Genomic DNA, 16,889 nt, shown 5'->3' on the forward strand with positions numbered 1-16,889 from the left:
GTACGAAGTGCATGAAGTCTCAGTCGTTTGTCAGTGACGGTAAGAAGTTCTGTTTTGCTGTCGTCTTCTTGATACAAATGTGTATTTACTTCTGTATGTTTTGATTTTTTGTTAGTTTTACTCTTTCTACTCCCCTGACTTGGTGATGGAACAATGATTTTGTTCATTAAGATGAAAAATCACATCAAATGCATGATCACATGAGGTAACGGACAAGAGGAAGTAATGCAGGTTTACTTTTTCGCGTAACGGTGATTACCACAAGTTGACCCTCCCCAATCTCTTGAATTTTCGATTCACTTGAATAGTCCAACAATACCCCTGACTGCTTTGTTCTGCCATGTTGAATCACATATATGTGTTCCATGTATACCAGCATTAAATGGTACGTCGTCTTTTACTGGTAAGCATTCTTGATGTTTACTGTCTCGTTTCAGTTTGAAAGTTAACAGCTGACTCACAAGGATTTGGTCCCAGTGTCTGCCATGTGTGTGTGTGTGTGTGTGTGTGTGTGTGTGTGTGTGCGCGCGCGCGCACGTGCATGTGCGTGTGTGTGTGTGTGTATGCGTGCTTGGCCCCAGGTTTAAATTATGGTCATGGAGCCAGGTGCCGGCTAAATGGTAGAGATTTTTTTGGTCTCCCAGGTCAACAGATGTGCAGACCTGCTAGTGCCTGAACCCCCGTTGTGTGTATATGCATGTAGAAGATCAAATACGCACATTAAAGATCCTGTAATCCATGTCAGTGTTTTGTGGGTTGTGGAAACAAGAACATATCCAGCATGTTAACCCCTGAAAACATAGTATGGCTGCCTACATTGGGGGAGTGGGTGGTGGTGGTGGGGGTAAATAAACAAAATAGTCATACATGTGAAATGTTACATGTCTGTCTGAGTGTGCATGTGTGCATGCCTGAAATGTGATTGAATGACACAGGAGACGAATGATGAGCACCCAATGGCAGCCATCAGTCAGCTGTACCCAAGTAGGCAGCCTGTTGTGCAAATGACTCCATGTTTGTAAAGTGCTTAGAGCTTGGTCGCTGACTGAGGATAGGCACTATACAAGTATCCGTATCATTCATTCATTCAAAATCCTCATGGCATACATGAATATAGACTTCAAGAAAGCATTTGACAGTGTTGATAGAGAAGATATATGGTAGCTTTTCACTTATAAGCACAAATCCATTGAAAGAACCAAGCAGTATAATATGCATGCACAGAATTTGAAAACAAAAAAAAAACAAACAAAAAACAAAAAAACTGAAAAGAAAAAAAGCAGTTACTTGTAGTTATTTGTTTGTGAGATGTTTTTATGTGAAGTGGTATTGTTTGCTGAACGAGTAACAATTTAGCACATTGCACACATATATCATGACATTCTATGTATCAATGTCTTTATTTTGATAGTTTATATCATAATTTGATCAAGAATGATAGTTATTGTGCAAGTCTACAGCAACAAAAAAATGTTGCCAGCTCTGACATCAAACAGTCTGTTAAATCAAGAAACAGCTGTTACACATCGGTAATTTGTCATCTGTTTTTTTTATTTTTTTTTATTTTATTTTAAATTTCAGGTTCAACCTGATATGTCAAAACAGCCCCAAAACAATGAAGTCTGAAGAGATTAAAGCGCTGCTGAACTCTGTCAGAGAAGCCAGCATCACTGACAAGGATATCAGCGCCACTCTGCAGAAAATTCGATCCACTGCCATGGCAACTAAAGGGGGAGTGCAGCGTTTGGTGAAGCTGGGTTGTGTCCATTATGTCCTCAAACTGCTGTATCGATACATATCCATGGATAAGGTGGAGACCCAGTCCGAGAAAACTGCCAGTGAGAGCAACGTGAACACTGCTCTCAGTATTGTGGCCAACTTGCTGATGGATAAAGATGCCAGACAGCAGGTAATTTTACAAGTTCGCAATGTAATCTGTGCATCTCATAATAACTCAGACAGCAGGTAATTTTACAAGTTCGCAATGTAATCTGTGCATCTCAAAATAACTATCCCAGAAACTGTGTGAAGGTCACATTAAAAGATTCTGCTTCATGCAGCATATGTTAATGATGTCTGGCGTTGAAGTATCAAGATTTGTTGGTTACATGTTTCAGAGTTCAAGTAAGGGGAGTTGAAGGGGAAAAAACCCCTGAATTGATCATAACCTCCAGTGAAGGTCATATATCCCATTTCATTGTAATGTATTGCATTTTGTTGTATTGTATTGCACGACTTGTTTGTCACAACAGATTTCTCTGTGTGAAATTCATGGAGAGCGCGGCGCTACAATAAGAGCACCACCTTTTTTTTTTCTGCCTGCATTTGTTTTTCTATCAAAGTGAATTTTTCTACATAATTTTGCTAGGTATCCTTTTGTCGCTGTGTGTTCTTTAACATGCTCTAAGCGTGTGCTGCACACAGGACCTCTGCTTATATTACATGAATATATGAGTGGACAGATCTGTATGTAATTATGACTACGGGATGTATCACTCGGTGTATCTGTCTAGAAAGTATACAATATTTTGTTCATGCATGCATCTCAGAATATGTTTATGTACATATTAAGCATTTTAGAATGTTTACATGTGTGTTTTATGTTAATAACTTGTCAAAATATTGCAACAATGCATGAATTCTCTGCATAAATGATCAGTGTGTTATGTGCGCATACATGTATTTGTTTGGGTGTTGGGGACTGTATGTACAATTGTATGCATGTATTTGTATTTGTGTACATGCGTTTGTATGTGCACATAATTATGTGCATAATCAAGATATCAAAGATAGAATAAATGTGTGTAAAACTGGACCTCAGTTTCACGCCACCAAACAAGTTTTGTGAATGGCAGTGATCTATGTATGGAACTTGTTTTCCATGGCATGTGTATGTTGTTTTTCTTTTACTCAGGTCAAGAGAGATGGAATGGAAACGATTGGTGAGTTCACAGGTTTTGTTTTCACTGTCATACATGTATGAATGTGTGTGTTTGCATAAATGCATTGATTTTTGTTGTTTGTCCACTCCTTAGAAACTAGTTTAACAAAACTCAACACGCCACATCTGAACAGAAGGCATAAACAAGTGAGGCAAGGCCTTCAAGACTCACTTGTGATACACTTAAAAAAAAAAATCCAAGCTTTTTATGAATTGAGTATAATTTCAAAATGTAATGTTTAAGATGAGAAAGATCAGTTTAAAGCAAATTAACTCCCCTAGCATTAATTACAGAGTAATTTCCCTTTTTTACTATCTGCACCAAAATGTTTGCAAAATAAATAAAACTTCCATGTTTAGCAAAAGAAGTTCCTGTTTGAACAGAAAATGATAATAATGACTGCTCTTGTTGTTGGGTCAGAATATCAGATCAAAGTGCCAAGTTTAGAGAATACAAAAAATATAAATATAACAGTAAATGCAGTTTGCATATAATTAGGCTTTGTGCACCTATCAAAGTGGATTTTCTTCCCTGGAATTTGTGCACCTATCAAAGTGGATTTTCTTCTCTGGAATTTGTATTTCTTCTCTGGAATTTGTGCACCTATCAAAGTGGATTTTCTTCTCTGGAATTTGCATTTCTTCTCTGGAATTTGTGCACCTATCAAAGTGGATTTTCTTCTCTGGAATTTGTATTTCTTCTCTGGAATTTGTGCACCTATCAAAGTGGATTTTCTTCTCTGGAATTTGTATTTCTTCTCTGGAATTTGTGCACCTATCAAAGTGGATTTTCTTCTCTGGAATTTGCGCACCTATCAAAGTGGATTTTCTTCTCTGGAATTTGTGCACCTATCAAAGTGGATTTTCTTCTATGGAATTTGTGCACCTATCAAAGTGGATTTTCTTCTCTGGAATTTGTGCACCTATCAAAGTGGATTTTCTTCTCTGGAATTTGCGCACCTATCAAAGTGGATTTTCTTCTCTGGAATTTGTGCACCTATCAAAGTGGATTTTCTTCTCTGGAATTTGCGCACCTATCAAAGTGGATTTTCTTCTCTGGAATTTGTGCACCTATCAAAGTGGATTTTCTTCTCTGGAATTTGTGCACCTATCAAAGTGGATTTTCTTCTCTGGAATTTTGCCAGAGGACAACACTGATATTGCCATGGGTTCTTTTCCAGTGTGCCAAATGTGTGCTGCATTCCGGACCTTGAGTTATTGTCCCACCCAAATGACTGGATGCTCAGTTTGATTTTTCAAGTCCAACTTGGGAAAGGGTCAGACCAGAACTGGAACCCATACCCTCACCGACACTGTATTGACAAATAAGCCGAGTACCTTCTCAAAGCAAACAGAATGTGACTGGAATGGACCACAGATACCATTTGGATAACTCAACAGTATGGTGGGGGTAATAGTAAGGGTGAATCTCCCATATTTGCATCAATGGGTTTGCTTATAATGGCAGGATATCAGAATGTATTTGTTGTTCTGGTTCTTCATTTTGAATTGCTGAGACACATACTTTTTTGGGGGGAGGGTGGGGGGTTGGGATGGGGGAGGGTAGGGGGTGGGTGGATTGATTGATGTATGTGTGTGTGTGTGTGTTGATTGACGTGTGTGTGTTTCTATGTGTGTGTGTGTGTGTGTGTGTGTTTCTGTGTGTGTGTGTTTGTGTGTATGTGTGTGTTTGTGTATGTGTGTGTGTGTGTACCTTTATGCGTGCATGCATTCACGCATGTGCGTTCATCTCTTTGCAGTCACTCTACTGACAGACTGCACCAGCGAGGAGGTCAAAATCCGCTGCTGTCGGTCTTTGAGCAACCTCACCATCGACCCACCCGCCTGCCCTGTCATGGCAGAGGCCAAAGCGGTCCCTGCAGTGGTGAAGACACTGGAGATACAGTACGTGGAAGTGGTGGAGGAGAAGGCAGCGACAGCAGGGTCACCGGAAGATGACGCCACAAAGAGCGAACGTGCGGACGCAAAGGACAGTGACATGGACAGCGAGGAGGTGGACCTTGAACCCAGGTTCCCTTCCACCGCCTTGGTTGAAGCAGCCTGCAAAGTTCTGAGGTGAATCAGAGTCAGAATGAGTGGGGAGAGCAGCCCCGAATTTCACACACAAGAGAAATCTGTCGTGACAAAGAGTAATGCAGACTGTGTATTTTGGTGAATCTTGCCTTACCAATATACTGTTCAGAGGGAATGTGTTGATACAGTGATGGCCTAGAGGTAACGCGTCCACCTAGGAAGCGAGAGAATCTGAGCGCACTGGTTCGAATCACGGCTCAGCCGCCAATATTTTCTCACCCTCCGCTAGACCTTGAGTGGTGGTCTGGACGCTGGTCATTTAGATGAGATGATAATCCGAGGTCCCGTGTGCAGCATGCACTTAGTGCATGCAAAAGAACCCACGGCAACAAAACGGTTGTTCCTGGCAAAATTCTGTAGAAAAATCCACTTCGATAGAAAAACAAATAAAACACTGCACGCAGGAAAAAAAAAAAAAAAAAAAAAAAAAAGGGTGGCGCTGTAGTATAGCGATGCACTCTCCCTGGGGAGAGCAGCCTGACTTTCACACAGAGAAACCTGTTGTGATAAAAACAAATACAAATACATATGAGGTCCCATGGATTTTTTTTATGGAAATCATAATAGTTATGGTTTGTGCTCTTTTTCCTTTGAGGTGCATGGCACACACTAAGTAAGCAAAGTGTCAGCAGTTCTTTGCCGATGCCTAGTGCACTGCTCATTACTTGTTATAACTTTGCACCGTTATCAATATCTGATGAAAATATTTTCACCTTGACCTTGAAAAAAGTGAATAAAAACACACACACACAACACACACACACACACACACACACACACACACAACACAGTGCAATGTATAAAAGTGCAGGAATGTTTATTTTCTTCAAAGTTATGCGAACAATGATTTGGTTCTGCTGCGGACAAGTGTTGGTAAAGAAATGTCCACGAAACCACAATACTTAGAGCATTGTTACTGTTTATTTTTGGATGACTTTGTCATGTACAGATTCATATTTGGTGATAACCAGGTACATTGTGGACTATTTTGTCATTGCAGACCCATCTTTGACATTAACAAAATATGTTGTGGATTATTTTTGTCATGTACAGATCTGTCTTTGGCTATAACAAAGTACATTAGAGATTTAGAGATTGTTTTGTCACATACAGTTCCATCTTTGAGATAACAAAGTAACAAAGTACATTGTGGTTTATTATGTCATTTCCTGATCTCTCTTTGGTGATGAAAAGGTGGGTTTTTTTGTTGTTGTCATGTACAGATCCATCTTTGATGATAACAAAGAGGATTATTTTGTCGTGTACATATCCATCTTTGGCGATAAAAAAAATACGCTTTGGATTTTTTTTTTTCCTTCACAGGTCCATATTTCCTCCACAGATCCATTTTTGGTGATAGCAGAATACACTGTGGATTATTTTGTCCTCAACAGATCCATATTTAGTGATAGCAAAATACACTGGATTATTTTGTCCTTCACAGATCTATATTTGGTGATAACAAAATACACTGTGGTGTATAATATAATTTACAGATCCATATTTGGTGATTGCAAAATACACTGTGGATTATTTTATCATTTACAGATCCATATTTGGTGATAACAAGAAACACTGTGGATTATTTTGTCCTCCACAGATCCATATTTGGTGATAGCAAAATACACTGTGAATTATTTTGTCTTCCACAGATCCATATTTGGTGATTGCAAAATACACTGGATTATTTTGTCCTTCACAGATCCATATTTGGTGATAACAAAATACACTGTGGAGTATTTTGTCCTTCACAGGTCCATATTTGGTGATAACAAAATACACTGTGGATTATTTTGTCCTCCACGGATCCATATTTGGTGATAACAAAATACACTGTGGATTATTTTGTCCTCCACAGATCCATATTTGGTGATAGCAAAATACACTGTGTAGTATTTTATAATTTACAGGTCCATATTTGGTGATTGCAAAATACACTGTGGATTATTTAGTCCTTCACAGATCCATATTTGGTGATAACAAAATACACTGTGGATTATTTTGTCCTCCACGGATCCATATTTGGTGATAACAAAATACACTGTGGATTATTTTGTCTTTCACAGATCCATATTTGGTGATAACAAAATACACTGTGGGTTATTTTGTCCTTCACAGATCCATATTTGGTGATAACAAACTGCGGCAGCAGCTTGTGGAGGAAGGGGTTGTGGGCAGGCTTGCGATGCTGATGAAGTCTGAAGATGCCAGACTGGTCGCAGCTGTTCTGAGAACTCTGTCAGAGCTGTGGACAAAGATGAACAAGAGGTATGCAGATCATCGAAGGGCACTGCTATATTATACACCTTTAGAACATGAAGTTATGGTTGTGTGTGTGTGTGTGTGTGTGTGTGTATCGACATATATATATATATCTGTAGAGAGAGAGGGAGATTTGTGGTTTTTTGCATGAGAGTTTGTTTAAAAGAATAATTGCAAAACAGTCAGCATTATGTACAGAAGACTGGGAGGTGTTGGGGTGTGAACCCTGTCAGAGACATGACATTGTGGGATTTTTAACAAAAATAGGCCCCCCCCCTCACCCCCCACCACCCTCCCCCCCACTCAGCACCATGCCAGTGACAGCAGCAGGCTCTTCTCGTGTGAGGGGCCTCGTGGAAACCCGACACAGAGGCAGCCTGCAAAGTTTGGATGTAAACAGTTATAACAGTGTTCAGTTCAAGTGGCATTTTTATTTATCACAGTAAAAAAAAAAAAAAAAAAAAGAGTGAATTCTTTCTCTCCTTTTTTTCCCCCCCACCCTCTTCTGCCTTTCTTCTTCTTCTTCTGTGTTCGTGGGCTGCAACTCCCACGTTCACTCGTATATGCGCGAGTGGGCTTTTACGTGTATGACCGTTTTTAACCCGCCATGTAGGCAGCCATACTCCGCTTTCGGGGGTGTGCATGCTGGGTATGTTCTTGTTTCCATAACCCACTGAACGCTGACATGGGTTACAGGATCTTTAACATGCATATTTGATCTTCTGCTTGCACATACACACGAAGGGGGTTCAGGCACTAGCAGGTCTGCACATATGTTGACCTGGGAGATCGGAAAAATCTCCACCCTTTACCCACCAGGCGCCGTCACCGTGATTCGAACCCGGGACCCTCAGATTGAAAGTCCAACGCTTTAACCACTCGGCTATTGCGCCCGTCCTCTTCTGCCTTTGATTCTGAAAGCAGATGTAACAGCCCCCAAAAAGATTGTACCTGTGGTGATAAAATGTCATCAGTAGTGGGGGGCTGCCATTCTCAAATGGGCCTGCAAAGCCAGAACAGATGCTACGCCTGAAGCATCAATCATCCAAAGGGTAACTTGATCCTTACTCTCTCTCTCCCAAGACTGAATTACGCAGAGCAGAAAGTCCACAAACAAAATTTAATTACACATACTTAACCGTGACCCAACTAGTGCAGACTCCGGCAGGGGTCTGACATTCTATTTAAACGTAATTTTAGATAGAAAACTTCTTTTGACGTTATTGCTGGTGACACAAAGCAAGAGAAAGTTGTGCTTCTTTAAGACACAGGTTTTTCCTTTGAGTCAGTTTTATCCTCAGAACAAATGCAGATAACAGGAGAAAGATTTTTGTCTCTAGCCACACACTTTTGTTATTTACAAAAAAACATCTGATGACACACAGTTTATGAATGTGCATGGTGTTAGTTGTTTACATGTTCATATTTCATAAATTTTTGCCTTCAGCACACAAACGCATAAACATGCATGCATGCACACACCAGTATGTGTGACAGGACATTAAAAACAAATCTTCCTCCACACACATACATGCACACACATACACCTACACCTACTCATACAGATACACATACATGCGCGCATGCGCACACACACACACAAACATGCACACACACAAACATGTGCACGCGCACACACACACACGCACAGACACACACACCTACTGACCCTAGCATATGTCATTTATTTTTTCTTACAGAATAACAGAGAACATGGCTTCTGAATTTTCCCGCGCTGGCGTCATGTCAAAAGTTCTGGACCTCGTCGATTCAGAAGATGACAAAACCTCCCAGCAAGCTTTCACCATTCTGCTTCCCCTGGCGGGGCACCCACGATCAGCTGCGCTCATCGGAGCTTCAGACGGGGTTGACTTCTTCCTCTCCCATCTGGACTCCCCACGAAGGCACATTTCCCGGAAAGAGCTGATCAGCGGCATGTGCCTGCTGGCTAAAGAGGCGGTGAATCGCGTGAAGCTCCGCGAGTCGGATGGGCTGAAGGTGTTTCTGGAGACGTTGCGGGACGAGGACTTGGGGGACGTGCATGACCGTGTCATCAGCAGCCTGGTGAGCTTTCTGTATGATGACAGCAGCCTGACTGTCATGCTGGGTGACGGGCTGGTGAACATTCTCCTCACCCACCTGCAGCGCTGCGGGAACTTTACGTCTGACCTGGCTCTCAACATATTCAAGAGTGCCGAGTCTTTGATGAAGCCTGCTGTGAAGTCTTCCTCTAAAAACGCAGGAGCTGAGGAAGGGAGGGCATCGTCAGCTCTGTTGTCTTCTGAAAGCCGTGTTATTAGTTCCAGTAATGCGGTTGAACCAGCAGAAGATTCAAAAGATTGTTTAGGACGGACGCAGTCAGAACCATCTGTTGTCAGAAGGTCTTTAATCCTTTCACAGCGACCAACATTCAACACCGTAGATCACCTGTCTGACCCCGATCCCAATGTGGATCAGCGACCAGAAGTGCAAAGTCAACAGCCGCAGACGGACATGGAAGCAGGAAGCTGCCCTGTAGGTCCGGGAAGTGGTGATGATGATGGCGGCCAGGAGGACCAGAGCATGGATGAAGCAGGACCAGCCCGGACTCAGGTGTACAGCATGAACAGCCCCACCTACCAGGCAGAGACCACGTGGCGCATGGAGGACTACCACCCTGGAGTGACCTGCAAATCCTACCACTTGGCGCCGTCACTAGCCTCCTCCCCTGCCGCCATGTCTGAGGACAGCCGCGCGTCCTCCCACCAGCCCTACAGCCCCATCAGCATGCAGAGCTACCTGTCTCCATCGCACAGCGCCGGTCTCTCCCCACACTCCTCTGTGACGTCATCCCCGGCATATTCGTATGCTACATTGTCTCCTGTTCGTTCCCCTTGCTTTTCGGAAGGTTACGTCAGTCCCTGTTCATCTGGGGGAGTGAGTTCCGAGGATCTGGCAGCGTGGAGCTATCAGGCCATGTCACCAGGTGGTGTGTCCCTGCAGGAAGGAGTCATGTCCCCCATCAGCATCCCACAAGGCCTGGTCTTTTCCTCCTCTGAGGATGACGACTTTGTCGAGGAGGATGCCAAGCAAGGAGTCGGTAGTGATGGCACAACTGCTGAGGGGAGCGGTGAGCCCAGGAGAAAGGTGCTGTTTCATTTGGGTGAGGAGAATGAAACACCCGTGGAACAGAGGTCATCTGTGGATGATTATGTCCAGTGTGAAACTCATGAGCAGACTCCAGGGCAAAACAGTCAGTCCAGTCGGTTTTTCAGGTTGCACGATTCTGACGGGGAACCGGTGGCGAAAAGGAAGATGTTGGGACGTGGCGCAGGAATGCATGCCGCTGTGACACAGAACTGCATCCTGATCTTGCTGTCCAGGCTGTCGGTGCGTGACGACCTGAGCCAGCACCTGGCGTCCTTTCAGGTGCTGCTGTGCCTGACAGATCACCTGGCCCTGGCCGTGCAGCCCCAGGACCGATGTGTGCGAGTTCTGTCCCGGGTCCTGGCCAGCCCCCACTGCTTTGCCTCCCTGCTGAAGATGTGCGCTCCGGCCGTGCTGGTCAGGACCTTTCTGCTCGACGCGCACCTGAGACTGGTCACGTCAGAAGCAACGATGACGTCACGTCACTTGTCCATGGATGAAAATGAAACGCTGTTGACGGGTTCAGGGGGGTCCAGACGAGCAATGAAAGAGACAGCGTCAAGCAGCAGTGGTGCCAACTTCCCAGAAGAATCCTCATCAGCAAAGACCCAGTTTGGTCAGCGGTTGAGCTGTGACTCTAGCATGTCTGACCTGCCCGACAGCGGAACAGGGCCCCGCAGACCAGGCCCTGGTGACAGGAAGTGCGTGGTGCAGGTTGGGAGGACTCTGCTGGAGGACCTGAGCAACCAGGCGGTGTCTCCGTATGGGGAGGGGGTGGTGGACTACATCTTCAGCTGTCGCTCCGCTGCAGAGCAGCTCACCTGTGCTGCCAGCCTGCTGTTTCTGCATGCTCACTGGTACGGTTCTGGGCTTTTCTTTTTTGATAGAGGGCAGTGGAGGTTCTGGTGGGAGGTTCTGGGTGTGTTTTTTGGTTCCATTTTTATTTTCCTGAATGAGTGAATGATATGGATGCTTACATAGTGCCCATCCTCTGATGGAGATCAAATTGAACCACAGGCTGCCTACCTGGGTAGAGTGGACTGAAACATCTAACTCTGTTCTTTTCTATGTGATAGCTTAAAACTTCTGCCCGTTCATTTCCATGGGATAATATGAAATGCCAAGCTTGGTTCTTCTCTATGGAAAAAAAACATGAAATGTCAAGCTCTGTTCATTTCTATGAATAACATGGAACATCAAGCTCACTTCTTTTGTATGAATTAGATGATAATGCTGTGATAGCCTTGAGATGGCCTTAGTGGTTGGTGAAGCTTAAAGCACCATAATTTGATTTGATATGTATAAATAACATGGAACATCAGACTTTGTTCCTTTCTATGTCCATGTCTATGGGATAAAACGTCAAAAGTCCAATGATTGTTGTCCAGGTTACGAGAGAGGCGGCAGAAGTTCCTGATCCATCAGGGAGCCCTGGACAAAGTGTTGACCTCTCTGTGCACACCACCCGCCACCGACACCACCATCAAAGACGTTCTGAGCCTGGCGTTGGTCTACCTCTCACGTGGCCTTCACCTCACCGCCAGGTTCCAGTCGACAGATGTTCCTCAGCTCATGCACCAGGCTGTGCAGAGCATCAGGCCAGAAGCAGCTCCGGTTCAGGAATCGACCACAACAGCAACAACCCTGTTCGGAGATTCTGGAGTTGCGGCTGGAGGGCAGGACTGCACTTACAGCAGAGCGGAGAAAGACCTGCGGATCGTGGTGAAGAGGGGAAGCTCACGTCACGTCTTGCAGGCCAGGCGGGAAATGCTGGTGAGCAGTTCCTCCGTGTTCGCCGCCATGCTGCAGGGAAGTTACCTGGAGTCGGGTCAGTCCGAAATCTCCATCAGCGATGTGTGTTCCAAAGCTATGACCACGGTGCTTCACTACCTCCATTGCTGTGACAGCCACTGCTCTGTCATGATGAGTCTGGGAAGTGGCAGTGAGTGGGTGAAGACCAGCGGTGACACAAGGCTACGTGGTGACCGGGACGCGAAACACAGCAGTAGCCAGACGGTCCGTAACGGGGCGAGTGCCCTGGTGAAGAGAAAGTGGTTGAAACACCTGCTGAACGTGATCGCTGCGGCCGATCGCTTCCTGCTGCCTGACCTGGTGCGCTACCTGTGTGCTGTCATCAGCACCTCGCTGGTGGACGCCGGCAGTGCGGAGCAGGTGTTCTGCTTTGCTGCCTTGTATGGGTTCCTGGAGCTGGCTGAGGACTGTGTGAATGTGCTGCTGTCCTCGCCCTCTTCTGTCGTGGACACCACCCAAAGACTGACCGCTCTGGCTGAGGGAGAGTTTGCATCTGTCTTCAGGGCAGCTGTTATGTCCCTTTTGAAAAGAGGTCTAGCAAGCACCCTTTAGATCTATACAACTGAGGGAGGGACTGAGAGAGAGAAAGAGGGAGAGAGAGAGAGAGAGAGAGAGATGAAATGCTCAAGTGATATCATGGGAATGTGTGTGTGTGTGTGTGTGTGTTTGTGTGTGTGTGTGTGTGCATGCATATATATGTGTGTGTATATATCCTGCAAAGTGATACCATGAGCTTAACATAAAAAGCGAAAAAATGCCCCCCCCCCCCCTCTCCCCCACACCCCCTCCAAAAAAAGTTGGGTCTTACAAACATCCTGAACTTGTATGTGCAGACTTTTGTTCCAAATTTGAATTGACATTTTCTTCCTTGCACATGTATTTTGGTTTTGTCTTTCTGCTTCAGTTTGATTTTATGATTTTATATTTTATTCTAAACATGTGTAGCATTTTTTTTGTTTTGTTTTTTGAAGTGTGTAATATGTTGTGCACATATAATATTATTGAATTATACAATGCATGTATAATTTATGAATTATGTAATCAACTTGGATATTTTTTTTTCCTACTTTCATTTGTAATCTGTGATAGATGATATTGGGGTCTATCAATCATCTATAATTGGACCTGAAATAAGGGAACTTTGTCTTGTTCCACGTGACGTTGCGGGAGTATGTGAAAATATTTTATGTGCGCACATGAAAAATGCTAGTTTAAGCATTTTATACAGGTGGTGTCAGATTTAAAGAAACAAAACTTTTTGAGGCTTTGTGGAAAACAAAAAACTGGGACGTTGCAGATTTTCACACTTCTGGGGTGTGTTCAAAAACACTTTTAAAATCACCTGAATTGTAAGGACATTCCTTGTGTTTGAAGCTATGGTGTGAGAATTTGTTCAACTTTCCCAACTCTGGGTTAATCTGTACACACAAATGTCACTTTCGGGGGTTGTGAATATGACTCTGTGTGTGTGTGTGTGTGTTTGTGTGTGTGTGTGTGTGTGTGTGTGTGTTTCATGAGAAAAAAATTGAGATGCAACATAACAGGGGTGAGGGGAGAACAAAAAATGTGGACCAGCTTTTACAGGCATTTGATTGGCTAAGAGCGGACCGGGCAAGACGGGTCGTCTTTTCACTGTTAGCCGCGCGAAATGTGGCCAAGCAGAGCAAACCGACAGGCCTAGTTTGCATCAGTTTGACAATGGTACAGTATATGACACCAAAAATGTGAACCAATGTGCTGTGCAGAAACAATTCTTCAGTAACTATCTTATTACATTCCACATGCTGTTTTAGTGTGGCGTGTGTGTGTGTGTGAGAGAGAGAGAGAGAGAGAGAGAGTGTGTGTGTGTGTGAGAGAGAGAGAGAGAGAGTGTGTGTGTGTGTGAGAGAGAGAGAGAGAGAGATGATGATGATGTTTTATTGAAGAAACACATTAGGTTCATTTCAATGGGGGATTGGGGAATAGGTCAAGAGAGACAGAGACAGACAGAGACAGACAGAGAGTCTGCGTCTGTGTGTGTGAGTGTATGAGAGAGAGAGAGAAGAGATGGTCCAAACATAATTTATTTGAACATTCATCTGAATGAGATCTTTCCATGTGTGTGTGTGTGAGTGCTTTCGAGGTGTGCGTTTACTTGCATTGATGTTTGCTTCTTTTGGAAGTGCTTAGATCTGCTCCATCTGCAAGTACCAACATGCTCAGGTATCGGGTCATAGGGAAATTGGGCATAATTATTTTTGCACAAATTATTGATATGTGTAGCTTTTCATTTATTTTCTGTTTTGACATAACAGTATAAAAATGTTGATTTTTCAAAATGACTGATCAGTTGTGAAGCAACTGAAGCGTATTAAGTTGATAATTTAATTTTTATTTTGCATTGTTACAGTGTTTCACACAGGGGACCTCTCTAGATGCAGATCAGTTTTGTGATTTTTGTTGTTTCGATTAAAATTGTATTAAAATTTCTGACCCCTTGCGGTCATCTGAATTATAAACAATATGATTTGGTTTATAATTTCATTTATAAATGTTCTTCTTCCATGGTATTTTAGTTCTGGTGAACATGGAGAACAGAGATACTAGTCATTGTTTGTGTGTGCGATAATGGGATGAATACATATATTGAATAAACGGTCATGTTCACATGTCAGGGTGTGTGTGTGTGTGTGTGTGTGTGTGTTCCATTTATGTCTTGTATTTATGTTCCCATACAGAGCAAGGTAGCAGAATGGTTAAGACGCTCATCTGCCAATACAGCGTCTGAGCGGGTCTGGGTTAGAACTATGGATTATCATTATGTTCAAGTGCACCAAGTGTGCCTTCAAATCCATACTTGCAATGAAAGTGTGTGTGAAGGCAGATGGGTTTTCAAAAAGTATGTGTGCGTATGCACTTGTATGTGTGCATTCAACAATGTTCTGCTTCCACGGTTGAAGTGCAGAGCGATATTGTGCAGTTAATCCTGTTGGCAGGTTGCTGTTCATGTTGCTTTTCTGTCCCATCATGAGCCATCCTCAACCCATATCCTAGTGATTTGACAATCATGTGCTGATTATAGCAGGTGAAATAGCTGAGTCAGTGAATGCTTATTTAACTGTTACTCTTGCTATCTTTGGGCCCCGGGTTAAGTCATGGTATCAATGCTGGGTGGAAAAAAGGTGGAGATTTCTTCAACCCCTTCTCCATGAACATACATGCAGATGTGGTTATGCTTTAATCCCCTTCATAAGTATAAACAACATACACACACACACAAAAAATCAAATGCACACATTAAAGATCCTGTAATCCAAAATTTGCCCACACTGATGACTTGTAAACAGATCCAGGAAAGCACGCAGAGTTTGAAATAGATTAAATTCAGAGCATTATACAGCCATGATAAGGATCCTTCGTCTAATTCCATTATCTGCCTTGTGACAGAAAAAAACTGGGTCAGACACCATTGTTGACACATACTCTTCACGTGAACCAGTCACTGCGAAAATAACTCTCCTCCTCACGAGCACAGAAACACTGCATTTACTGGTCGCAGTGGAGAGTGGAAAGGTCAGCTAAGATATTCTTATAACATCATAATGTAAATAAGGTGCCACTCCAATAACTCAAAACTATCTGAAGTCCCGATTGATTCCTTCATCTGAAATGGTTGTAAACAGAAGGGCCTTGATTGAGGCTTTAGATAGTTTTGAGTTATTGGATTGATTGAGGCCGTTCATCTGGAGTGAGTTGATCTGACATGGCTGTGTTGGCCTGTTAAAAAAATGATCGATGTTAAAAGATTCAAGTTCCCATATCCTTTCATCATCATCAGGGCAGTGAACTCGCATCAACTGTGTCTAGGGCTGGGCATTGGAAGGCACGGCTTAATCTTCTCCTTAACCTGACGTTACGTACCCATTCACATGGCCAGGGTTGAGTGAGGGAAATCATAGTGAAGTGCTTTTTCCAAGGACAGAATACCATGCTGAAACGAGGCCTACAACCCTGATCACTGGTGACCAATGGACTGGAAGTCCAAGGCCTGACTGATTCCGCCACAGTGTCTCCTAAATGATGCTTGAGGTGTAGGAGGTGGTGGGGGTCTGGAGTCGACCGGAGGAAGTGGAGGAGGCGGCGGGTTGGTGTTGTTGAGAGGGCCAGAAGTAGAGGGCCCAGAGTGTCCGCGAATCGATTGCGATTGCGCTGTAATTTTAGCCTGATTGCCCAATCGAGCCACATAATTTTGAGACCTGGCTGAAGACATAATTGGACAAAAAACAAGAACACCAGAGAATCGACAGACCGACAGAAAATATAAAAAAACTTAGCCGTATGAAGAGCACAGGAACAGGAGTTGAGATGGCTGCCGGAAAAAGATGGCGCTATTCAGGGGGGCAAAGGGGAGGTTACCTACTTCTGGGAGGTTATCGGCCGTAGCAACTTTCGTTTTCTCTGCATAGACGGAAAGTAGTTTGCACAGGACAGGAATGTCAGACCCCTGCTGGAGTCTGCACTAGTGGGTCACGGTTAAGTATGTGTAATTAAATGATGGATGGGGAAATTTTATAGATACAGGAGATCAAAAACAGAAAAGGCAACCCTTCTTTGTGACATGCTAATGTTTTATTCCATTGACAGTATGATAGTACACAAAAACATGGTTGTCCAC

General features: G+C 43.5%; 2 protein-coding genes across 2 annotated transcripts in view; one reads left to right on the forward strand and one right to left on the reverse strand.

Annotated features, from left to right (window-relative positions):
• On the forward strand, positions 1-14,851 carry LOC143302345 (uncharacterized). The gene is made up of 7 exons (XM_076616981.1): positions 1-39; positions 1,582-1,909; positions 2,915-2,942; positions 4,702-5,017; positions 7,154-7,303; positions 8,998-11,280; positions 11,812-14,851. The coding sequence occupies exons 2-7, from the start codon at positions 1,616-1,618 to the stop codon at positions 12,785-12,787; spliced, it is 4,047 nt and encodes a 1,348-aa protein (XP_076473096.1). The 5' UTR covers positions 1-39; positions 1,582-1,615; the 3' UTR covers positions 12,788-14,851.
• Positions 6,892-16,889, reverse strand: part of LOC143302346 (phosphatidylinositol transfer protein beta isoform-like) — a 27,587-nt gene continuing 17,589 nt past the window's right edge. The window contains exon 11 of the mRNA XM_076616984.1: positions 6,892-7,280. The gene's annotated coding sequence lies outside the window, so the exon portion shown is untranslated. The remainder of the gene's footprint in view (positions 7,281-16,889) is intronic.

This window comes from Babylonia areolata, chromosome 29 (assembly GCF_041734735.1).
Source record: "Babylonia areolata isolate BAREFJ2019XMU chromosome 29, ASM4173473v1, whole genome shotgun sequence".
In the NCBI taxonomy this organism is placed as follows: Eukaryota; Metazoa; Mollusca; class Gastropoda; order Neogastropoda; family Buccinidae; genus Babylonia; species Babylonia areolata.